The 24,645-nt window shown below is 46.8% G+C and overlaps 1 protein-coding gene across 2 annotated transcripts; it reads left to right on the top strand.

Annotated features, from left to right (window-relative positions):
* The first annotated feature begins 11,649 nt into the window (after positions 1–11,649).
* LAMTOR5 (late endosomal/lysosomal adaptor, MAPK and MTOR activator 5) lies at positions 11,650–16,408 on the top strand. 2 transcript variants are annotated; one of them, XM_072834933.1, is made up of 4 exons: positions 11,650–11,794; positions 12,185–12,246; positions 15,583–15,700; positions 16,079–16,408. In XM_072834933.1, exons 1-4 carry the CDS (start codon positions 11,760–11,762, stop codon positions 16,137–16,139), a joined length of 276 nt encoding a protein of 91 aa, XP_072691034.1. In that variant the 5' UTR covers positions 11,650–11,759; the 3' UTR covers positions 16,140–16,408. The 2 variants fall into 2 exon arrangements, with proteins under 2 accessions (XP_072691034.1, XP_072691033.1); XM_072834932.1 differs by having other exon boundaries at positions 11,709–11,794; positions 12,182–12,246.
* Positions 16,409–24,645: the final 8,237 nt, after the last annotated feature.

The raw sequence follows: 24,645 nt of genomic DNA, 5'->3' as shown, positions 1-24,645 counted from the left end.
TTATTTTGTTTGCTGTCATTGACTTGTAGGACTTCTTTATGTATTCTGAACATTAACCTTTTATCAGATACATGACTGACAAGTGTTTTCTCCCATCCCATGAGCTGTCTTTTCACTTTGTTGATAGTGTCCTTTAATGCACAAAAGTTTTTGTTTTTGTTTTTTAAGATTGATTCATTTATTTTAGAGAAAGAGAGTGCAAGCCAGGGGAGGAGCAGAGGGAGAGGAAGAGAAAGAGTCCTCAAGCAGACTCCCCACTGATCATGAAGCCTGATTTGGAGCTCCAGCCCAAGACCCTGAGATCACGACCTGAGCCGAAATCAAGAGTAGGATGTTCAACCTACTGAGCCACCCACACACCCCACAAAAGTTTTTAATTTTCCTATAATGCAATTTATGTATTTTTCATTTGTTTCTTGTGCTTTTGATGTCATATCCAAGAAATCATTGCCAAATGAAATCTCATGAAGCTTTTCCTGTATGTTTCCTTCTAAGAGTTTTTAGTTTTAGCTTTTACATTCAGTTCTTTGACCCATTTGAGTTAATTTTTGTATACTGTGTAAGGTGAGAATACAACTCCATTCTTTTGCACGTGGATATTCAGTTTTCCCAACACCATTTGTTCAAAAGACTGTGGAATGGTTTTGGCCCTCTTGTCAAAAATCATTTGGCAATATATATATATATATATATATATATATATGGGCAAACCAGCTTTGTTTTAATTTTTTTTTTAAGATTTTATTTATTTATTCATGACAGACGCACAGAGAGAGAGGCAGAGACAGAGACACAGGCAGAGGGAGAAGCAAGCTCCAGGCAGGGAGCCTGATGTGGGACTCCATCCCAGGTCTCCAGGATCACCCCCTGGGCCGAATGCAGGCGCTAAACCACTGAGCCACCTGGGGATCCCCAGTTTTGTTTTTAACCTGGAAATTTTACTCAAACATTTCCTTTTAAAAAGTGCTTATAAATACCCAGTTCCTCAAAATGCTCTTCAAACCAGCTTTGCCACCTTACTGGTTCCCTCACTCACAAGTTACTAAATTGTTTGAAATGTGCTTATTCCGTATTTAATGAGAGCCATGTTTTTAAACGTTTGAACATTATGCTTTGATGGTAACGTACAAAGTGCTATGCGTGTCTGGGTGAAGATCACTTCTGGTTGGGGGGATTCAAAAACCTTTCCACTTTTGAGATCAGCATTCTGATTAATGAGTGGCTTCTGGTAGGTAGAAATGGAGATCTGTGGCGGACACTTAAGACCCCAGGAACAGCAGGAACGGTGATTTCCTTCCCGTTGGCTTCCTCTCTTGTGTGTCTTAGCCAGCAAAATCTAACAGCCAACACAGATGTGATACTTTCACACAAGAAAACCTAGGAAAAACCCTTGCCTCTCATGTTGTTTCTCCTCACAGCCCTTTCTGGGGGGGTCCCTGTTACAGCTCCAGGATCCCACAGCACTTCCCAAACCCCCACCTCCACTTCTCCCCCTTTCCCTACTCCACAAGAGGCTAGAAAGGTCCTGGGCCTTTCCATCCACACTTCAGACCATCTTTGATGCTGACTTAACTGGGGAATCACATTTCCTGGCTGTCTCAATCCAACCACATGGGGCATCTGTGAAATATCTTCCTGACAGACTAAATGTTACCAGCATCAATCACGGGGATAAACAGCAAACAAGCCTGAGACAGAGCAGCCATCTCTGTCGGACCCAAAGTGGTATTAATTAGAAAACTTACTTCTGGCCACAGAGCATGAGACCTGCAGCCCTCGAATAACCTTGGCTTTGGCAGCGAGTGTCTCCAGGGAGGGCTGGTGGTGAAGCCCCTCTCTTGGGGCTCCTCACTCTGGAGAGTGCTTCTGCCCCTGGTTGAAGTGAAGCGTCAAAATTTAATGCTGAGACGTGGGTTTTCTGAAGATCTAGGGTATATGTGTTCCTTCTTGGGTTTTTGAAATCACATTGGTGTTGTTCCCAGACCTTCCCTAGCCCCTTGGTCATTGTGTTCTCCTGGGCTCTTGGTGGCCACAGCAGCCCACACTGGCCAGGCATTCTGGACGTTTCAGCTTCTGACTAGCCCAGAGACCATCACTGACCTCACCCCTCCTCTCCTCCGTGGAAATTCATGCACGGCAATAACCAGGAGGAGCTTTAGCAGAGTCTGGGGCCTGGCCTGCCCACCCCTCTACCTATTCCTGGGCCTCAGTTCTCCAGATGCCCAGTCTGAGCCTCCAGATGGTCCAGCCCCTCAGCCCTGGCTCAGCCACTACAACCAGCAAAGGCCATCTCCCCCTCAGGGTGAGCAGGGCTACCAAATGTGCTGACCGAGGAAGGAGTGAGTGGATTGGACTGAAGCACAGCAGTCTCGAAGCCAGCCAGGGCCATCTGGACTACTTTTCAGGCTCAGTAACCTGCATACCTGTGTGGGGTTGAGGGCAGGCACAGGGGCAGCCAGGCTGCACCTGATTCACCTTCACTAGCTAAGTAACCTTGAGTGAGTCACTCCACCTTCTGAGCCTCAGTTTCTAAATCTGTAAGATGGTGATGACGATAACATCTCATAAAGCTGCTGGAGAGGAAGAATAAAACATTTAGTACAGCCCCCGGCAATAATCAGTCCCCAGCAAATGTTAACTACTTCTTGGGGGTCAAGGGAGGATCTTGTCCTGTTTGTGCAGTTGTGTGGATACAAGAAACATAAAGTCTTAGGGAAAGGACAAGGAAAAAGGCCAGAGAACTTGCTGCTCGTTTCCCTAGACATCCTCCTTGCTGATGGATGTTTCCACCGACTCTGAAAGGAGGTTAGTCCTAATTTCATATTCGCTTGTCCAGAGAGTGATAAACTGTTATCTCCTTAAAGTAATCCACACTGCTTTCAGATGGGCCCTTCTCCGCCTTGACAGATGGGATTATATTCATCTCTCTTCCCCTTTAGCAATTGGAAAGATCAATGAGACATTAGTCTCCTTGCTTCTAACTTTCTCCTGGGGGAAAATGCTGATGGTCCAGAATTAATGTGGAGATTGATTTCCTGTGTGGTGTCTAAAGGCAAGCGGACAAGCTCTCCCACCAGTGGGAGGGGAGGTGGGGGAAGGCAGCCTTTGGCCACTTTATGGGACTGGCTCAGAGGCCTGTGTTGTCTAAAGTGGTGGAGAAGATAGTTTGTGGAGCGACTGACTGATCCGGGACCTACACCCTGGCAACTGGCTGCCCCTAGACTTGGAGTCTCCAAGTCTCCACACTTTCAAGTTCCTATGTCCTTAGACAGTTTACTGACTGCTCCAGGCCTCAGTTCCTTCATCCACAGAATGGGGATTACAGATCCCCCATCACAGGATGACTGTGGGATCAAAAGGAGGTAATGTTTATGAGCAGATGGGCTTTGTAAATGTCAGTTTTTCATTTTTCAGAGCAAGAGTAAAGGGAATGCCCTTGAATGAGAAACTGACCAAGTTTTCAGATGTTAAAACCGAGGCCTAAAAAGAGGAAATCTGGGATCCCTGGGTGGCTCAGGAGTTGAGCGTCTGCCTTGGCTTGGGTTGTGACCCTGGGGTCCCAGGATCGAGTCCCACATCAGGCTCCCTGCATGGAGCCTGCTTCTCCTGTCTCTGCCTCTCCCTGTGTCTCTCATGAATAAATAAACAAAATCTTTAAAAAAAAAAAAAAAGAGAGAGAGAGAGAGAGAGAGAGAGAGGAAATCTGTAACAGTAAGTTAGGGAGACCATCCACCATCTTCCCTGCTATTGAGAGCTAAGATCGCCACCGTTTGTACTGGCTCCTTGGGAGCTGGAATACTGCACAGATGAAGGCGTGTAGAGGGTCAGCTTGCTCTGGGGTCTCCCGCAGGGTTCCTTCTTTACTATAACAGACTTTACTGAACACCTGGTGTGGGCCAGATGCTTTTCTAGGGACCATGGGGAGTGAGGACCACACACTCCAGTTCTGAAAAGGCCTTGGCTGTGAGAGTTCGGAGTTTCTCTCTTCGTCCTCCTGCTCCCCCCTCTCTCATCTTCTCCTTCCCAGAAGCAGCTCTGTCTGTCCCTGACAGGCCTGGGGAGGGACCAATGCCGCCCCACTGAGTCCTGTCTGAAAACCCGGGGGCCTGGAAATGGCAGTGCTGGTCTCGGGCTCCAGGCAGGGCCAGACATGCAGGCCGTCATGGGCAATGATCATTGGTCTGAAAGCTTTCTCCTACTCAGAATAAAACCTAGGGCTTTATTTTTCATTATCTGCCCTATTTGCTGCATAGAACCCAGGATCCTTTCCTAGGGAAGCTCTGCCTGACTTACCACTCGTGCTCCCTGCTCGGAATCTGGTGAACCAGGACCGCAAAATCCCCGGAGGAAATGAAGTGTAGACTGACAGTGCGGCCTGGGCGAGCTGGCGCACAGCCTAGCCAGGGCGGCCCTTATGTCTAAGAGCACAAGGCACAATCACCAATGTTCTGGAATTCCCAGCAACGGGCCTCAGGCAGAAGAAAGGGGGAGAGCGCTCCCTTCCCCCCTGCAGGGAGCAGGAGGTTGCAAAGCATGAAGCCCTCTGGCGGGGGGACACTTGAAAGGTCCTGCTGCCCTAGGAATGCCTTTCCGAGGACACGGGCAGTGTCACCTCGGTGGAGAGCGCAGCACGCTCCCTCCCCCGCCTCCACTGTGTGACCACTCCGGGAACACTGCACTTGCTGGCAAGGGAGGCCACGGAGGGGTGGCCCCAGGACGTCCCGGCTGCGGGCTAGGTCCCCCGGACAGGTGGCACGGGGCCGCGGGCTGCGGGGCAGGCGGGCAGGGCAGGCTGGAGGCGCCAGTGCAGCCCCTCAGGGACACCAGGCCGACCCCCTGCGGGGACACCCGGGCTGGGTCGGCGCCCCAGTCCCCAGCGGCCGCCACAGCCCTGCAGCCCGGCCAGCTGCTCCGCTCGCCTCCGTGGGCTGGGGGGCACCAGGGCGCCCAGAGACTGGGGCAAGGCCTTCCAAGAGGCGAACCAAAGGCCGTGACAGCAGGACGGCACGCCTGAAGCCCACGTGGCTAAATAAAGGTAGAGCAACACTGTCGGGGAAAGGACCTCCCGACCCCACGGGGCTTCTCCACGGGGTTAGGGTCGCAGGGCGGATGGTGAGCCCACAGGCCTCCCGAAGGCGCCCGGGGAGGCTGTCGGTAACCGCCTGGTGGCCCAGGAAGCCAGAGGCCAAGCAGCATTCAAAGCCCCAGTACACAAGCCTGCACAGCAAGTACATTTTAACACAGGTCATTTCTTTTCCGTTCGTTGTCGGTATTTATTTCATTTACACAATTCCAAGGCCGATAAATGTTGACATTAAGGCTGATTTGATGTGGGATACAGACAGTCAAGTTAAGGGCAAGATATTGTATCAGTTCCTCTAAATTTTCTTTTCTCTGGTCGACAATTTTTTATACTGGGTTGATCATTTTTTTATTCATAAGGGCTTCATTCCCATTTGTCATGGCTGCATTGACTGGGCATCTAATGAAGGCTTGGATATGGAAGTCTGCATCTCATTTATTCTCAATAGTAAAATTACTAAAGCATCAGGAAAATAGCTTCCTAAGCTGGAATTTCTTTAGCCTACCCTGAGTCATCTAAAATATGTTTTGCTTGTGTCCTCCAGGATTGGGACTCAGCTGTACACTTTGGGAGACAGTACCCAATTCCGACTTTTTTTTTCTAGCTTTTATTTATTTATTTGAGAGACAGAGAGTGAGAGAGACAGAGAGAGAGCAAAAGCTGGGGAAGAGGGGCAGCCCCGGTGGCTCAGCGGTTTAGCACCGCCTTCCACCGAGGGCCTGATCCTGGGGTCCTGGGATCAAGTCCCATGTCAGGCTCCCTCCATGGGGCCTGCTTCTCCCTCTGTCTGTATCTCTGCTTCTCTCTCTGTGGTGTCTCATGAATAAATAAATAAAATCTTAAAAAAAAAATTTATTGTCTCACAGTTCTGGTGGCCAGCTGTCCAAAGCCAAAGTGTCAGTGGGGTTGGTTTCTTTTGATGTCTGTGAGGAAAGAATCTGTTCCAGACCCCTCTTTAGCTTGCAGATGGCAGTCTTCTTCTTGTATCTCCCTGTATCACTGTCCCCTCCAGGAACGTCTCTGTGTCCAAATTTTCCCTTTGTACAAGAACACCTGTCATATGGAATTAGGGTCCATTGTAATGCCCTGATTTCAAGGATTATCACTGAAAGCCCTATTTCCAAAAAGGTCCCATTCTGAAGTACTGGGAGCTAGGACTTCAACACACGAATGTTAGGGAGACACAATTCAACTTGTAACAATGGAGGTCTCTGACGTTGGTTTAACTACAGCTCTAAAACAGCCTCCAGGGACGCCTGGGTGGCTCAGTGGTTGGGTGCTTGCCTTCAGTTCAGGTCATGATACCAGGATCCAGGATTGAGTCCCACATCAGGCTCCCTGGGAGGAGCCTGCTTCTCCCTCTGCCTGTGTCTCTGCCTCTCTCTCTGTCTGTGTCTCTCATGAATAAATCAATAAATCTTAAAAAAAAAAAAAAAAAAAAAAAAAAAACAGCCTCAAGTAGCACAATATAGTTAGAGTCCTGGGTAAAAGGTGAAGAGTATGAAGTTCAAGTTCTAAATCAGCCATTTCCCCTCTCTGAGCCTCAGGTTTCTTCCCCAGAGAACAGGAGATCTAGATGGGGCCTCCAAAGCCCTCTTAACCTTTCCAGGATTGTGTCACCAATGAAGTGAGAGAAGTTGAGGCCACATAGTAGGGGAGTCCACAGTGAGGCTCCATCATTTAAAAGCAGAGTGATCTTGAGCAAGGACTGACCTTCTGAGCCTTAGGGGGTTTTAAACTGTAAAATGGAGAGAAGTGATAGGAGCTACTTCAAAAAGTTGTGAGAACTGGGCACCTGGGTGGTTCAGTGGTTGAGCGTCTGCCTTCAGCTCAGGTCATGATCCTAGGGTCCTGGGGTTGGGTCCCACATGGGGTTCCCTGCATGGAGCCTGCTTCTCCCTCTGCCTGTGTCTCTGCCTCTCTCTCTCTCTCTGCTTCTCCCTCTGCCTGTGTCTCTGTCTCTCTCTCGGTGTCTCTCATGAATAAAGAAATAAAATTAAAAAAAAAAGTTGTGAGGACTATATGATAGAATATTACTCAGCCACAAAAAGAACAAAATCTTGCCATTTGCAAGGACATGGATAGAACCAAAGAGTACTATGCTAAGCAAAATAAGTCAGGGAAAGACAAATACCATAAGATCTCACTAATGGAATGAATTTAATAAATATAACAGACAAGCAAAAGGAAAAAATAAGAGAGAGAGAGAAACAAACCAAGAAACAGACTCTTGGGCAGCCTGGGTGGCTCAGCAGTTCGGTGCTGCCTTCGGCCCAGGGTGTGATCCTAGAGTCCCAGGATCAAGTCCCACATCAGGCTCCCTGCATGGAGCCTGCTTCTCCCTCTGCCTGTGTCTCTGTCTCTCTCTCTGTGTGTCTCATGAATAAATAAATAAAAATCTTAAAAAAAAAAAGAAACAGACTCTTTTTTTTTTTAAAGATTTTATTTATTTATTCATGATAGTCACAGAGAGAGAGAGGGGCAGAGACACAGGCAGAGAGAGAAGCAGGCTCCATGCATCAGAAGCCCGATGTGGGATTCGATCCCGGGTCTCCAGGATCGCGCCCTGGGCCAAAGGCAGGCGCCAAACCGCTGCGCCACCCAGGGATCCCAAGAAACAGACTCTTAACTCTAGAGAACACACTGATGGTTCCTTGAGGGGAGCTGGTGGGGGGATGGGTGAAACAGGTGACAGGGTTTAAGGAGGGCACTTGTGATGAGCACCAGGTGATGTATAGAAGTTTGGAATCACCGTACTTACACCTGAAACTAATATCACACTTATGTTAACTATACTGAATCTTTAAAAGAAACTTTTAGTAAAACATAAATATTCTACTAAAAACAAAACAAAACAAAAAAGACTGTGAGGACCAGTAAGGCCTATGACATGAGCAGAACCCTGCTGTCCTCACGTACGTGAGCTGTGAATGGTATTACTGCTCTTAGTCAGGCTTTGGGTCTAGGACTCAGGCCTCTGGTGGTGCCCCTGTCAGAAGGCGGGGACCAGCGTCCCACCTGGTGGCTCCCATGGAGCGAGATGTTTTAGCAGCAACACTCTGGCGACCCTTGTGACCCGCCCTTCCCTGGCTCCGCCCTACCCAAATCCTACCCCATTCTGTCACATTCATGTCATTGGGGTTAGGGCTAGGAATTCAGGGGATTTTTTCCTCTCCCTGTATTTTCTAATTCCTTTACCACACAGAGGTGTAATGACGCATATTGAGTTATGGCATTTAGCACAGCTCTGCAGAGCAGCTGTGTGAATCTGGCCCTGTGACCTCGCTGCCCCATGAACTCAGCTGCTCAAGGTATACCTCAGTATTTGGCTCATACCTTTAGCCAAAGGTACTCTTTGGAACTCTCCCTAGCTTCTCATGGGTGTCCTCACCTGGACTGTAAACAATCTGAGGAAACAACAGAGCTTCTTACTCAGATTTAGCAGAGCTCACTTACTGACTCCCACAGTGTGTCAGCTCCTCCTCTGTAAAGTACCTCATAGAATCCTCCCCACCGCCGCATGAGGCGCGCACTGGTGCTGTCAACCTACAGATGAGCCCCTGAAGCTCAGAGGTCACACAGGGAAGCAGTAGCCAAGCCAGGATGCAGTTCTACCTCTGTCCCTCTGAAGCACAAGGCTCCCCTCATCCAGCTGCACCAGCTCAGATGTGCGGATTGCTTCCCTTCACCTGTTATCCTCCAGCCTGAGCAGTTTTCCATGGCCGTGGTGCCCCCTAGTGGCACACCAGGGCCCATTCCCCAGCCAGGTTTCCGGCTCATTCCACCGCAGGCCTGTGATATTAAGCACTGCCAGAGTGACCAACGGTTGGCCTGGGATAGCAGACCTATAGGACCAAGGGAGAACCAGACCCTCTACCAGAGCTGTGCATCCTCAGTGGAGCCCCCAGGAGGGCTCTGCTCCTGAGAGGTGAAGGAAGAGGGGCCAGGGTCTCTGAGGCCAACAGCAGCAAGAGGACCTAGAAGGTCTGGTTGCCCCAACTGTGCTTCTCACCTCCAACTCGCCAGTCAGGATATGTGGGCATGGCCATTCTCTGCTGGGCCCTCCTGGGACTTTGATTTTAAGAGCTTGTTTTATGGAGGAGAGGAGGAAGATGAGGATAAGTGTGGCAAAAGTTCAAGATTTAAAAGTTTTGCTTTTTTCTTTGTTTTTTTAAGTAATCTCTACACCCAACATGGGGCTCGAACTGACAAGTCCTAGATCAAGAGTTGCACACTCCTTCAACTGAGCCAGCCAGGTACCTCACCACTTACATTTCCTTTCCCAAAAGACCCATCAAGGGCAACCTGGGTGGCTCAGCTGTTTAGCACCGCCTTCAGCCCAGGGCCTGATCCCGGGTCCTGGGATTGAATCCCACAACCGGCTCCCCGCAGGGAGCCTGCTTCTCCCTCTGCCTGTGTCTCTGCCTCTCTCTGTGTGTCTCTCATGAATAAAGAAATAAAAATATTAAAAAAAAAAAAAAAAGGTGGGGGGGAATCCCTGGGTGGCTCAGCGGTTTAGCGCCTGCCTTCGGCCCAGGGTGTGATCCTGGAGACCGGGGATCGAGTCCCATGTCAGGCTCCCTGCATGGAGCCTGCTTCTCCCTCTGCCTGTGTCTCTGCCTCTCTCTCTCTCTCATAAATAAATAAAACCTTCAAAAAAAAAAAAAGGCCCATCGAGATTCTTCAATAAATACTGAATCCTATTGTGCTCTACAATGCTCAGGATGCAGAAACGGAGGAGACACTTCTCCCTGTCTTTGAAAAGTAGGCATATAAAGAATTACAATGCAATGAGGGAAGTACTTGAGTATGGGGCTTTTCCTGTCACCCCAGAAGTGGATTCAGCACTGAAAACTGAGAAAAAGAATGATGAAATACCCCCACCAAATGATGAATGTGGAAAACTGTGTGGGGTCAGGCACGCCTCCAGCAGTCTCCCCTTCCCCCAGCACCTCCCCAGCCTATACCAGCGGCCTGCTCCTTCTGCCCACCTCGCAGGGGGGGACAGCAACAGGGCAGGGAGAGGGGTAGGGTGGACTTGTCTGCCCTCTTGCCTCTGGGGTGGCAAGGATGTGTGGGCCAGCACTGTCTGGCTTTGAGAGAATCAGAGGTTCCCTGCAGCTGCGTTAGCCAATCTGGTAGCTGTTAGCCACAAGTGGCTACTGAACATTTGAAATGTGGCTAATTGGAATTGAAATGTGCAATGAATGAGGTACCTGGGTGGCTCAGTGGTTGAGTGTCTGCCTTTGGCTCAGGTCGGGGTCCTGGAATTGAGTCTCGCATCGGGCTACCCACAGGGAGCTGCTTCACCCTCTGCCTGTGTCTCTGCCTTTCTCTCTGTGTCTCTCATTAATAAAAAAAAAAAAAAAGAAGAAGAAAAATGTTTAAAAATTTAGAAAAAAATTACAAATATGGCTCAAGTTAGAATTACACAGGAGATATAATTTGTAATCTCTGCCGGGGAGGTCACAAACCAGGGAGAAGTCCTAGAACCGTAAGCTTTACAGCGCGTTGGGCCGTAGGGGGCGCTGCCGCAGAGCCAAGCTTCCGGCCCGCGGGACTTAGGAGGGCAGAGGACAAAGTTTTGTGGGTTTTTTTGTTTTTTTTAAGATTTTATTTATTTATTCATGACAGACACAAAGAGAGAGAGAGAGGCAGAGACACAGGCAGAGGGAGAAGCAGGCTCCATGCCGGGAGCCCCATGTGGGACTCGATCCTCGGACTCCAAGATCACACCCTGGGTCGAAGGCAGGCGCTAAACCGCTGAGCCACCCAGGGATCCCCGAGGACAAAGTTTTTAATGCTCTTTCAAAGATAGTTTTAAGCTGCTTTTCCTAAACTTTAATTTTTTAAAAATTTAAATGGCCCAAACTATGTTAACATAAATAATTTTTCTAGGTAAAAGTCTGAAACTCCTGAATTACAACATTGAGTTTTAAGGAAGCTGCGAGTCTCACTATCAGCTGGGGATGTAGCCTTCGACCCAGGAATCCCATCCTAGTAATTTATCATAAGGAAAAATTTAACGTGCACAAATATTCAGCTACAAGGATACTTATGCGGTATGTAGTACCCAGCCCTCCCCCCAAAACTGACAGACTAACTGGACACTAATAAGGGTTCACTTAAATCATTTATGGCACAACTATACTATGGAGTATTTTGTAATTACTACAACAGATGTAAATGGATACTTACTGACATGGAAAGACATTTATGCTAAATTCTGTGAAAAAGGCCAGCTACATAACTGCATGTCCAGTATTGTGTCAATTTTGCCTAAAAAAAGAAAAAAAATGAATAAGAGCATACACTTGCAGGCAATGGGCTGAAAGAATATTCTCCAAGAGGTTTTTTTTTTTTAAGACTGTATTAATCCGGGGCGCCCCGGGGGGCCAAGAGGACTAGGCCCCTGCCCCTGCTCAGGTGCTCAGGTCGGGGCTCAGGTCGCGGCCTGAGCCCGGGGCGGCGCCCGGCACTGCGTGGCCGCTCCTCTCCTGCTCCCTCTGATCTGCAATGGCGCGAGAGGGGGACGGGCGGGGCGGGCCGCGCCTGGGCACCGCGGGCGGAGGGGCGGCGAAGTTTGTCCCTCTGGTGGCGCCGTCCCCGGGGCGCCGGTCGCGTCACGTGGCCCGACGCTCCCGGCCGGGGCTGAGGCGGCGGCGGCGGCGGCGGCATGGAGGCCACCCTGGAGCAGCACCTGGAGGACACGTGAGTCGTGCGGCCCGCGGCCCGTGCCGAGGTCGCGGCGGAGGCACCCGGAAGTCCCGCGCGGCCCGCCCCGCCCCGAGCGGCCGACCCGCTCCTCCCCGCGGGCGGCGGGCGACGGGCGACAGGCGCCCCTCAGGGCTTCCGGCCGCAGCCCCGCGCCCAGCCCGAGCCCGGGGCACGGCGCCCCCGTCCCCCCAGACACGTTGGCTCGGGCGCCAGGCTGACCCCAGGTCACCGCGACGCCCCTGCCCTGGAGGGCGCCAACGCAGACGCACTGCCGCGCCCGTAGAGCGCGAGCCTGGTCTGCAGGGCCCCCGCAGGCGCGGCGCCGAGCACTTAACCCCGTTTCTGACCCGCTGTGCTTCCCTCCCCCGCGGCCCCCGGAAGCAGCATGAAGAACCCCTCCATCGTGGGCGTCCTGTGCACGGACTCGCAAGGACTGAACCTGGGCTGTAAGTCCCCGCCGTGCGCCCCCCGGGGGAGGGCCGGGAGCCTAGCCCCTCTCCCCTCCCCGCGCACCTCCCGCTGGCCTGCCACCTGAGGGGCACCTCTGTCAGACGGACTCTGTCTCCACACGGGATTAGAAAGGGGAGACCTTCCCGGGGCGCCTGGGCGGCTCAGGCGGCACCTGCCTTCTGCTCTGGTGCTGAGCCGGGGCCCAGGTCCTGGGATTGACCCCAGGTCGGTCTCCCTGCTGAGCAGGAACCTGCTCCTCCTCTCTCTGCCCCTCTCCCCTTCTGGTGCTGTCTTTCTGAAAGGAATAAAATCTTTTTTTAAAAAAAGAAAATTGGGGGATCCCTGGGTGGCGCAGCGGTTTGGCGCCTGCCTTTGGCCCAGGGCGTGATCCTGGAGACCCGGGATCGAATCCCGCATCGGGCTCCCGGTGCATGGAGCCTGCTTCTCCCTCTGCCTGTGTCTCTGCCAATCTCTCTCTCTCTCTCTCTCTCTCTGTGACTATCATAAATAAATAAAATTTAAAAAAAAAAAAAGAAAAAAAGAAAATTGGGATCCCTGGGTGGCGCAGCGGTTTGGTGCCTGACTTTGGCCCCAGGGCGCGATCCTGGAGTCCCGGGATCGAATCCCACGTCGGGCTCCCGGTGCATGGAGCCTGCTTCTCCCTCTGCCTATGACTCTGCCTCTCTCTCTCTCTGTGACTATCATTAAAAAAAAAAAAAAAAAAAGAAAAAAAAGAAAGAAAGAAAATTAAAATTTTTCAATTGGTATTTATGAAGGTAGACATGTTTTTGCAGTTCTGGCACTACAAAATTGTTTCTACTAAAATAGAATTTGAATTATTATTTTTTAATTTGAATTATTTTAAATTGGGTCTAGCAGATAGTAACATCAGGTACCATTTGTTAAATGTCTACAGACTACCAGGCTTGGCGCAGTTTATCTCTAATTTTCACAATAACCCAGCGAGATGGGCGGTGCTACTTTGAAATCCAACTACACTTACCAGTAAGAGAGTAGGCAGTAAAAACAGGACCTTCAGAGTTGAACACACTTGGGTTCAGCCCCCTGTTCTTCCTCTTGCTTAATAGTGTGAACTTGAACCAAAAATAGTGTTTCTGAGCCTCAGTTTCTTTACTGGATTGCATCGGTTGATTGGTTGGTTGTATAGATTTACTTTCAAAGGGCAAAAACTCTTAGACAATTTAATTTTTTTTAAGATTTTATTTATTTATTCATGAGAGACAGAGGCAGAGACACAGGCAGAGGGAGAAGTAGGCTCCCTGCAGGGAGCCCGATGCGGGACTCATCCCTGGATCCCAGGATCACACCCTGAGCCGAAGGCAGAGGCTCAACCACTGAGCCACCCAAGTGTCCCTTTTAGACAGTTTAAATACAAGTCTAACAGAATTACTCCCTTAAAGTCAGGTAATGCCAAAACACATTCTCACTTCCAGACACCCGTATCTTCCTTGTCTTCTCTCAGTGAAGAAAGGGGGTCTGATACTTTATTCATGTACCTCCTTATCCCTAGTGTGACCTTTAATTTCTTGTGCACACATTAACTTTTGCACATCTGTCTCAGGAATTTCAAACCTAAAGTCATCTTGCATGGCCAAGATAATCTCCACTTGATCCAAATGGTCTAAAGCCATTTGATCTTTCATTACGTGGGAATTTACCTAGAGCTTTTTTGGGTCATTGTTGTCATCAAGTTTTAAGATATAAAAAATACGGTCCTTGATTCCCTCTCACGTCAGAGGAGGCTCATCACTATACAGGCAGCCCTCATCCAGGCCCCCATGGCGCAAAGACTGGTGCTAAGCAGCCAGGCCTTGGGCAGTGAAGATGGAGGGCAGTTGGTTGACGCAGGTGGAAAGGATGTGAGCTGCCAAGGCTACTCTGAGCCAGGATCTCTGTACTGGGTTTTTGTTTAATGACAGTAATTATAGAATTTCATTATTAAGCTCTTATTACGTGCCAACCACCATTCTAAGTGCCTTCCCCAAATTGACTCATTTAATCCTCCTAACAACCCTGTGAGGCAGATAAATTGAGGCACAACGACATCTGGGGGGCTCAGTGATTGAGCGCCTGCCTTCGGCCCAGGGTGTGATCCTGGAGTCCTGGGATCGAGTCCCGCATCGGGCTCCCTGCATGGAGCCTGCTTCTCCCTCTGCCTGTGTCTCTGCCTCTCTCTCTCTCTCTCTGTGTCTCTCATGAATAAAAAAATATAAAATCTAGGGGCAGCCCCTGTAGCTCAGAGGTTTAGCGCCACCTTAAGCCCAGGGCGTGATCCTGGAGACCTGGGATCAAGTCCCATGTCAGGCTCCCTGCATGGAGCCTGTTTCTCCCTCTGTGTCTCTGCCCCCCCCCCACCCCCCCAATGTCTCTCATGAATAAAAAAATATAAAATCTTAAAAAAAAAAAAATCCACTGACTGCTATAGTGGCGTGTCTGTTACCTGCCATAGTTCCAGGCAGGTGAGCTTGTGCCACCTCCCTTTTCTTTTTTTAATTTTTTTTTTAATTTATTTATGATAGTCTCACAGAGAGAGAGAGGCAGAGACATAGGCAGAGGGAGAAGCAGGCTCCATGCACAGGGAGCCGGAAGTGGGATTCGATCCTGGGTCTCCAGAATCGCGCCCTGGGCCAAAGGCAGGCGCCAAACCGCTGCACCACCCAGGGATCCCCTTGTGCCACCTTCCTATGTGGAAATAATAAACTTAGTCATTACTTTTGGTATCTGGCACCCCAAGATTTAGTTATCTACAGGCTAAAACAAACATGAACAAAAAACAGTTATGTTGATATTTGAAAACAGCCAGCTTACTCTAGTAGAAATAACAGAATATTCTCATATACACTGTCAAGGTGATCTTAGGGCTGAACTCCTCTGAGGTTGAGCTCACTAAAAGGAAATGAGATGTCACATGAGGAATTAGTTTCAAGAGTCTCTTGCCCTTTCTGACTGCTTTTTGTCAAATTCACCTCTGAGTGTCTTGGTTTCAGAAAGGTTCCTGTAAAATGAGTTTATGGCTTTCAGATGGATTTCAATTACAGCTTCCTTATATGCGTGAGGAGGTGTTTAGAGATGGTGATGAGAATGATTGAAAATTGAGTGTCTCCTGATGCTTTATTGATTTAAGAACTGTCTCTGGCTTCCTTACTTATGTAACCAGCTTAGTATCAAGACAAAATCATTTCATTTCGGTACCTAACCTAAAAGACCGTGAACTGAGCCTTCTTTTTGTGAGTAAGTCAATGAGAGGTACTATTATAGCTCTAGACTCCTTTTTGGACAATTAGTGACCTGGTGACATCTCTGTCTTCCAGGCCGTGGGACCCTGTCCGATGAGCATGCTGGGGTGATATCTGTTCTAGCCCAGCAAGCAGCTAAGCTGACCTCAGACCCCACTGATATTCCTGTGGTGTGTCTAGAGTCAGATAATGGGTAAGTAGTTGTTAGCAGATCCTTTCCTTTTTATAAATGGTGAAAGAGGAATACGGAACTATGCAGAGTATGATCACAGCTTTGTAAAAAGAGAAAAAAAGTGTGCATGATATACATGTAGGTAAATGTGTGTATGATATACATGTAGGTAACAACATAGTAGTGGTTGTCTCTGAGCAGTAGGATTATAGATTCGTTTAATTTTTCATATTTTATATTTTTCTCTTTCCCAAATTTTTGTGTTGATATATTGCTTTTGTATATAAAAAAATGATAAATATTTTTTTTTAGTTGTGTCCTAAACCAAACAGCATGTTTAATCTTCAACAGTCTCCCACTTACAACATTTTACTGAATATCTTTCGCTTTGTCTTTCAGGAACATTATGATCCAGAAGCATGACGGCATCACGGTAGCAGTGCACAAAATGGCCTCTTGACGTCTCATCAGTTCTCCAGCAGCCTGTCGTAGAGGCTCCATCCTACCTACGTTGATTATCTTGTAGAACGACTAAAGTTCCAATAGTTAGGCCATTTATTTAGTGTGCATTGGGCACTTTTCTGTTAATTTTAGAGTAAACTGCTTTTGGACACCCAATGGACTGACTTATCAGAACATTAGTAAGAAAGGATCATGTTTTGAAGCAGCATGTCCAGGTCACTTTGTACGTAGAGTTTTCTTATGTTCAATAAATCTGGTCAGAGGAAAGCTTGGATCTTTTCTGGATTCTTTAAATTCTTATCAAATGTTCTTTTTTTTTTTTTTTTTTTTTTCAATTTACTCTTCTTTTTCAGAAGAAGCTTCCCGAACTACACACATCCTCACACAGTGTCCATAGATATTTAAAACAAATTAAGCCTATAATTAACAAGCCCACCCCATAACAACAATATAGCTAATATCACTAAGTACTTGTACCAGGAACTCATTCTCACTGATGACCCTACATGGTATGTACTCTTAGCTGCCCCATTTTGCATTTGTGTAACTAAGGGATTTGCAGAAAAACCTTTTGGATTTAAGACTCCCAACTCAGGGGTGCCTGTCTGACTCAGTCAGTGGAGCTTGTGACTCTTGATCTCAGGGTTGTGTGTTTGAAACTCATGTTGGGTGTAGAGGTTACTTAAAATCTTTAGGGCCTCTGGGTGGCTCAGTCAGTTAAGCATCTGACTTCAGCTCAGGTTATGATCTCAGGGTCCTGGAATGAGCCCTACATCAGGCTTCACGCTCAGCAGGGAGTCTGCTTCCCCTGATCCCCCCGTTTGTGCTCTCTCTTTGTCAAATAAATAAAATCTTTTTTTTTTTTTTTTAAGAATCTGTTAAATGAGAAGTCACCATAGGCTTTGACTCCCTTTTAATAAAATTATAAAAATAGGACACCTGGGTGGCTCAGCGGTTGAGTGTCTGCCTTCGGCTCAGGGTGTGATCCCAGGGTCTGGGATCCAGTCCCACATTGGGCTCCCTACATGAAGCCTGCTTCTCCCTCTCGTATTATGTCCTGCTTTTCTCTGTGACTCATGAATAAATAAATAACTTATTTAAAAAAATAAAAAAAGTTTCCTGGGCCTTATCTTGTTAGCAGAATGGAATTTGGGATATGTAAGTCAAATAAATTTGAGCCTAAGGATTAATCTGTTGAGGTAGACCAAACTATTTTTCAAGCAGAAAAATTTCCTCAGTACGTATTTCCAATTCCTTTTTTTTTTTAAGATTGTATTCATTTTTTCATGAGAGACAGAGAGAGGAAGAGACACAGGCAGAGGGAGGAGCAGGCTCCATGCAGGGAGCCGGATGAGGGACTCCATCCCAGGTCTGCAGGATCAGGCCCCAGGCTGAAGGCGGCACTAAACCGCTGAGCCACCAGGGCTGCCCTGTATTTCCAATTCTTAACCCTGAGTGATAAGAACCAATCTTTTAAGTTTTTGCTACATACTAGACACATGCTAAACAATTTACATGCATTTAGCTCATTTAATCTTACAAGCTATTATCCCCATTTCAGAGAGGAATAGGCTCAGCAAAATAAAGTCTAGCACAGGATCAAATAAAAATATAAAAAATTGGCAGAAAGGGAACAAAAGAATGCAGGGCTAGAGATTACTGGATAATCTAGAGCTAGGAACAACTGGGTTCTTTGGAAAGAAGCAGTCAACTCAGGAGAATTACAGAGCAAAAATGGCTGGGTTTGACTTTAGGGATGTTGAATTTCTAACAAGATACGCTGGTGGTCACGCCTCCTAACAGTGTATTAGGGCCTCACTGTAGCAGGCACGGTGCTAAACTTCCCGTTGCTCCTAGAACAAGACCTAAAGTCCATGTGTCTCCCACAGGGAGATCCAGCCCCTGCCCACGCCTTATGCCGCATCCTCGGCCACCCTGCCTACACCTAGCCGCTCGGTCTGCACAGAGCCTGGCCTTTATTGAATGAAATTCATACACGAACATACCTTGTTCTCCGTGACAACCTTCGAGGTCGGGCATGGTGCGCCCACATTCATGGATGGAAGAAGGGCTGCAGAGAGCTGAGGGTTGGAGATGGCTGATTTCCTAGTCCGTACGGAGCTGCAACTCAAGTAGGATTGTGTGTGATTGTATGCTGCTGGAGTAGGATGGTGTGTGTGTGTGTTTGTGTGTGTGTGTGTACGCGCGTGCACGCACATCCAGGTGGATCTACTGGTTCTGTTTCTTCTATCAGTCCTCACAGAAAACTTGCAAAGTAGTATTAGCTACATTTTACAGGTTTGAAAACAGACTCAAGAGTCTTCATGCTTAAAAAAACCACAAAGTTGGGATGCCTTGGTGGCTCAATGGTTCACGGCGTGATCCTGGGGTCCTCGGATCGAGTCCCACATCCACTCCCTGCAGGGAGCCTGCTTCTCCCTCTGCCTGTGTCTCTGCCTCTCTCTCTCTCTCTCTCTCTCTCTCTCTCTCTCTCTGTTTTTCATGAATAAATAAAATCTTAAAATAAATAAATAAAATCTTAGAAAAAAAAAAGAATGGCATAATCCTATAAAGAAAAATTTAAGAGTTTGAGCAAAGACTGATTTGAATTGGGCAGCACTGAACCAGAAGTAGGAACACTGTGCCAATAGAAATTTGGGGAGAGGCTTTCATAGAGAAAATGCAGAAGCAAGGAAATTATTGATTGGAGATATATAGCTTAAAGCCCGGTTTGCTGTGTTTGGTTGTCCTTAAGTAACAATCTTGTAACCTTCAGGCATTTATGGGCTTAGAGTTGGGTTTGCTTCTGTAGGCTCCCTGAGCATTTGCACCCTCTTCAGTCTAATGGTGTCCTATTGCTTTAGCGAAGAGGTTTGTTCATTTTTTGTATTTGTTACGATACCAGGTGCGTTGATCCAGGTGTTGGGGAACAGAGGGCCCACTGAGGACAAAGCACAAGCTGATATCCCACAAATGACACCCCCCCCCAGGTTTCACCCCCCCCCCCAAGTTTCCCAGGGTGGGATATGTGTGACATTCCTCTGGAAGCTTCCCATTGTGTTAATATTAATGCTTTGCTAGAGGGATGAACAATCTTTAACTTGGCAATGGCAAGACCTCCAGTATTCTGTAGATGCTCCTTAGCATATGAAAATCCTTTTGAAATCTCCCTTTCCTCATCTGCCCCAATTCTGCAAGTATATAATCAGCCACTCCTCACAAACCTGGGGAAGTAGCTCTTCTTGCCCGAGTCCTGTCCCAGGGCTTTAATAAAACCACCATTTTGCACCAAAGACTTCTCAAGCATGCTTTCTTGGTCCTCGGCTCCGGGCCTCACGTATATTCCAAAACTTATCACAGGTACAGCAGGAGATACTTGCTAGGTAGAGACTCCTCCTTGTTCAGCCAACAGGTAATCTAAAGCAATTCTATTATCTAAAACCACTCTGGGAAGAAAGCCTAGGGCCTTCTGTTACACAGCATTGGCAGTACATTTAGCAATAGTTGCCAGAATTACTGAGCATTGTCTCCCTGTGCATTAACACAGAAAAAAAGGAAGTTGAGGAAAGTCAAGAAGAATATCAAAAGGATGGGGAAAAGGTTGGAAATGTCAGTTTGGAGAATTGTAACCAGATCTGTGAGGTAACTAGAATTCAGGATCCAGTCTGGTTTACAAGTAGATAGCAAAACTTCAAAGACTGAACAGCACTACAATCTGACCTCTGTTGGGGAGGAAGAATTTCCTATGTCCTTCAAGGTCCTTCTAGCTGGACTAAAGATCAACTGATGTAAGATTAACAGAAAAATTTAGTTTCATAAATATAGAGAATCTACAGACATAAAATTGTAAAGACCGTGAGACAACCTGATGCTCACGCCCTGAGGGATAGGGCTCTGAGGATACAAAGGAAGAAAGGCCATTAGCAATGTGACAGGTGTTTGGAAAACAAAGGTTATATAGATAAGTTTCTTAGGTAAATAGGAACCTGTTAATCTCTCTCTTCCTGATACAGGCAGGCAGTTGTAGGGGAAGTAAGGAGCCTTTCCTGAATCTTAAGGGTTTTGATTGCTTTTAACTCAAAATAATATCTATGCTCACGTGGCCCATCTTGGGCAGCCTGGGTGGCTCAGCGGTTTAGCGCCGCCTTCAGTCCAGGGCGTGATCCTGGACACCCGGGATCAAGTCCCACGTCGGGCTCCCTGCGTGGAGCCTGCTTCTCCCTCGGCCTGTGTCTCTGCCTCTGTCTCTCATGAATAAATAAATAAAACTTTTATTTTATTTTATTTTTTAAATAAAACTTTTAAAAAATAAATAAAGTGGCCTATCTTGTAGTGGCCTGCCCTTGGCCCCTACATGTTCATGGGTCAACTGTAATCTGTTGCAAGTAAGCCTAGTCTCATTAGACTTGCCCTACTTACTTACACAGGTGCAATAATAATAATGATTGATCATATAGGCTCTTTTTAAATCTGCTTTGCTGGAAGTTATTATGAGAAATCTTAGATTTGACTTTTAAAGTCTCTCCAGTTCAAAGAAAATAATCCGCCAAGTCAAGGCCTCATCATCACACTTCACCTAGAAAACCTACAGATTTGGGTTAATGTCTCTGTCTTTGAGGTCCCAAATGGTGGGGAGCAGAAGGCTAGCTGAGGACACAGCACAGGCTCACACCCAGCAAACCACACCCTCCCCTCCAAATCCTGGGTGAGATATTTGTGACATAGCTCCAGGAAGCTCCCAACTATCTTAAAGCCTTGCTAGAGGGAAAAACAACCTCACTTTGACAATGGCAAGGCTTCCAGGATCTTGTAGGTCCTCTTTAGCATATGTAAACCCTTTTATTTTTTTTAAGACTTTATTTATTTATTCATGACAGACAAAGAGAGTCAGATACCTAGGCCGAGGGAGAAGCAGGCTCCCTGCAGGGAGCCCAATGTGGGACTTGATCCCAAAACAGGATCATGACCTGAGCCAAAGGCAGACTCTCTACCATAGAACCACCAGGTGCCCCTATGTAAATCCTCCCTTTTCCTCACCTCCTCCAACTCCCAGATATATAATCAGCCACCCCTCACTAGTCCAGGGCAGCGGCTCTTCCTGCCCTTGGGTCCTGTCCCCGGGCTGTAATAAAACCACCATTTTGCACCAAGATGTCTCAAGAATTCTTTCTTGGTCCTCAGCTCCAGACCTCACCCCACCAAACCTCACCTTGATTCCAAAACTACATCACTAAGATAGCCGGACCTTCCTGGGCCTGCCAGAAAGTAACCTTCCTCACTCAGGCTGCTAGGAATGCTGTAAAGAAGGTACTAGGCCAGTTTTTCCAAAGGGCTTTAGTGGCTCCATAAAATCAACTTTAGTTCCTTAAAACTGCATGGTCAAATGCATATTTTATGCATATTTTACTTACATGTTTTATGCATATTCTCAAATAGTGACATTCCAGTCAAAACTTTGATAACTTAATCAATGTCTTTTTTTTTTTTAAGATTTTATTTATTTATTCATGAGAGACACGCAGAGAGAGGCAGAGACACAGGCAGAAGGAGAAGCAGGCTCCACGCAGGGAGCCCGACATGGGACTCAATCCCAGGACCCCGGGATCACGTCCTGAGCCAAAGGCAGACACTCAACCACTAAGCCACCCAGCAGTCCCCATAACCAATGTTTTCGATTATATCCTGTTATAAGGACAGATTGTTACTGAGCTTATGCAAATAACTATATTGTCATGAAATAAGATGATTCAACAAATTTCTGAATTTGGGACGGATCAGATAGGGAGAAAAACTGTTTCAATTCTGTTTACAAAGGTATACTTTACCAAATTGCCTTAAATCATAACTAAAGAGAAAAAGATTTCCTTAAATCTGGAAAACAAAACATTAAGGAACCAGCAATGTTTCAAAGAAACAGTTGTAAAAAAAAATTATAATCATCCTTATAAATTCATTTAATCTCATGTTGTTAATTCGTTTTATTTATTTATTTTGTTTTATTTATTTATTTATTTTGTTTTATTTATTTTTTAAAAAAGATTTTACTTGTTTATTCATGAGAGACACAGAGAGAGAGGCAGAGACCCAGGCAGAGGGAGAAGCAGACTCCATGCAGGGAGCCCGACGGGGGACTCGATCCCAGGACTTAGGATCACGCCCTGAGCAGAAGGCAGACGCTCAATCCCTGAGCCACCCAGGTGTCCCAATTCTTGTTCTGTTTTAATCCAGTTTTTCCATTAGTTTTGGAAATTCTTACCCAGCTCAATGTTATGATCTTCAAGTTACCAGAAACCTATATTCTAGGGACACCTGGGTGGCTCAGCGGTTTAGCCCCCGCCTTCAGCCCAGAGCGTGATCCTGGAGACCTGGGATCGAGTCCCACTTCGGGCTCCCTGCATGCAGCCTGCTTCTCCCTCCTCCTGTGTCTCTGCCTCTCTCTGTGTCTTTCATGAATAAATGAATAAAAATCTTAAAAAAAAAATACATTCTACTCTCCCCCCCTCCTTTTCTTTTTTTTTTTTTTTTAATTTTTATTTATTTATGATAGTCACAGAGAGAGAGAGAGAGAGAGAGAGAGAGAGGCAGAGGCAGAGGGAGAAGCAGGCTCCATGCACCGGGAGCCCGATGTGGGATTCGATCCCGGGTCTCCAGGATCGCCCCCTGGGCCAAAGGCAGGCGCCAAACCGCTGCGCCACCCAGGGATCCCCCCCCTCCTTTTCATACACAGTTGTTTCCTTTCACCCATACTAAGTTTTAATTATACATTAATTAACTCAGAATCCTTAACTCAGAATCCTTAATTTCTTTTCTTTCTTTCTTTCTTTCTTTCTTTCTTTCTTTCTTTCTTTCTTTCTTTCTTTCTTCTCTTTCTTTCTTCTTTCTTTCTTTCTTTTTTTTTTTTAAGAATCCTTAATTTCTTATGAAAATAGAGAAGTAAGCAATTGTGGACTGCTAAACATTCCATGGACTGGAGAATTTATAAATACGTTTGATAATTTCTAGTAGTGTAGCCTTCCTCATAAATTTTTCAATGTCACATAAAACATACCAATAGACTCACATCTTCAGTTCCTCTGCATAAGGAGCCAAAAGTAAATAAATTTATGTTCAATAATTAATATTCTAGTATTTTATCTTACTTGATAATGTAGATATTCAGTGAATACCATCATTTAACCTAACCTCGTATAACTTTCTCCTACTTTCCAAGCAGGGCCCCCCACCGGCAACTCCCATTTCTCTTTTGTCTTTTCTGTTAAGAATTACCTCCCTGAAGTCTGCACTTCAAGGAAATGGCTCTGGGTACCTGGAGAACCGAAGTAGAACATTTACATCTCAAAGGCACAGGGAAAAGATATAAATTCCAGGAAAAAGGACTTTTATTCCCCAAATCCAGTTGTTGTTGTTGTTGTTTTTTCAGTATCTACAAGCTTTTTGAGAGGAACAAGAGAGGTTTGGGGGTGGTAAAATGGATGGCAGACTTTGAACTGTTTCTAGAGCCACATTTTTGTTCTTGTAAAGATGAGATTTGTCAAGACAGTACAGTTGCTTTTGATTCCTCAGAGAACTGGGTTGCACCCTGAACGTCATCGAGAGGCCAGCTGACCCTCCCATCCACTTACATGATCTTCAATTTGCTGCTTTACTTATTATTTATCAGGGGGATTTCAACTAAGATGGAAATTAAAAGATTCTCATATTCTAGGGTTAAAGCTGTGTGCCTTTATGATTTAGTAAATCTTCTCACAGTAGCTTGGGAATATTTTTTTTTTCCCTTCTGGGTACATACTTTCACTTTAGTTTAGGGAAAACAGCCTTTTTATTTGTTTATTTTTAATTTTTTAAAAAGCTTTTTTTTTATTTGAGAGAGCTAGAGCACAAGAGAGACAGAGCCAGTGTGAAGTGGGGGACAGGGGGAGAGGGGGCCTGACAGAGGGCTCAGTACCAGGACCCTGCGATCATGACCTGAGCTTAATAACCGACTGAGCCTCTCAGGCGCCCCAGGAAAAGGGCCTTTTAAAAAGTTCCTCACAGGTTCTGAATATCAGCTTCCAATCTGGCCAACTTCTGACCACAAAGCTCACTAAAAACCTTTCAAATATTTTATTAACACTTTTTAGCTAGAAAAACAGTAAATATTTTTCTTTTTCTTTTAAACCAAAGGTATCCGTATCAGGTGAATTCAAAACCCAAACTAACAAACCTCTTCTGACTTAACTATGGACAGAAGAGGTGCCCCCAAAAAAGGTGCAAGAGATATTGCCCCCCAAGACCCAGACTTATTCCCAAAAGGAATTGTACAGAAGACTTCTGGGAATCCCTCTGACAGCCAGCCATGGCCAGTAGGACACTAGTGCGTTCGGGGTGCAGCCCTATTGGTGCCCCGCCATGGTTTTAAGGCCTCCAGCCCTGCAGTTGAGCTCCCTGCTCTTCCAAGGGTCCCAAGGGGCAGAAGAGCCAAACAAGCTCTCAGGACAGAGATGAGACAAAGTGGGGAAAGGTAG

This window comes from Canis lupus, chromosome 8 (genome assembly GCF_048164855.1).
Source record: "Canis lupus baileyi chromosome 8, mCanLup2.hap1, whole genome shotgun sequence".
Classification (NCBI taxonomy): Eukaryota; Metazoa; Chordata; class Mammalia; order Carnivora; family Canidae; genus Canis; species Canis lupus.
The sequence above is the reverse complement of the archived record's forward strand: the minus strand, read 5'-3'. Positions and strand labels throughout refer to the sequence as shown.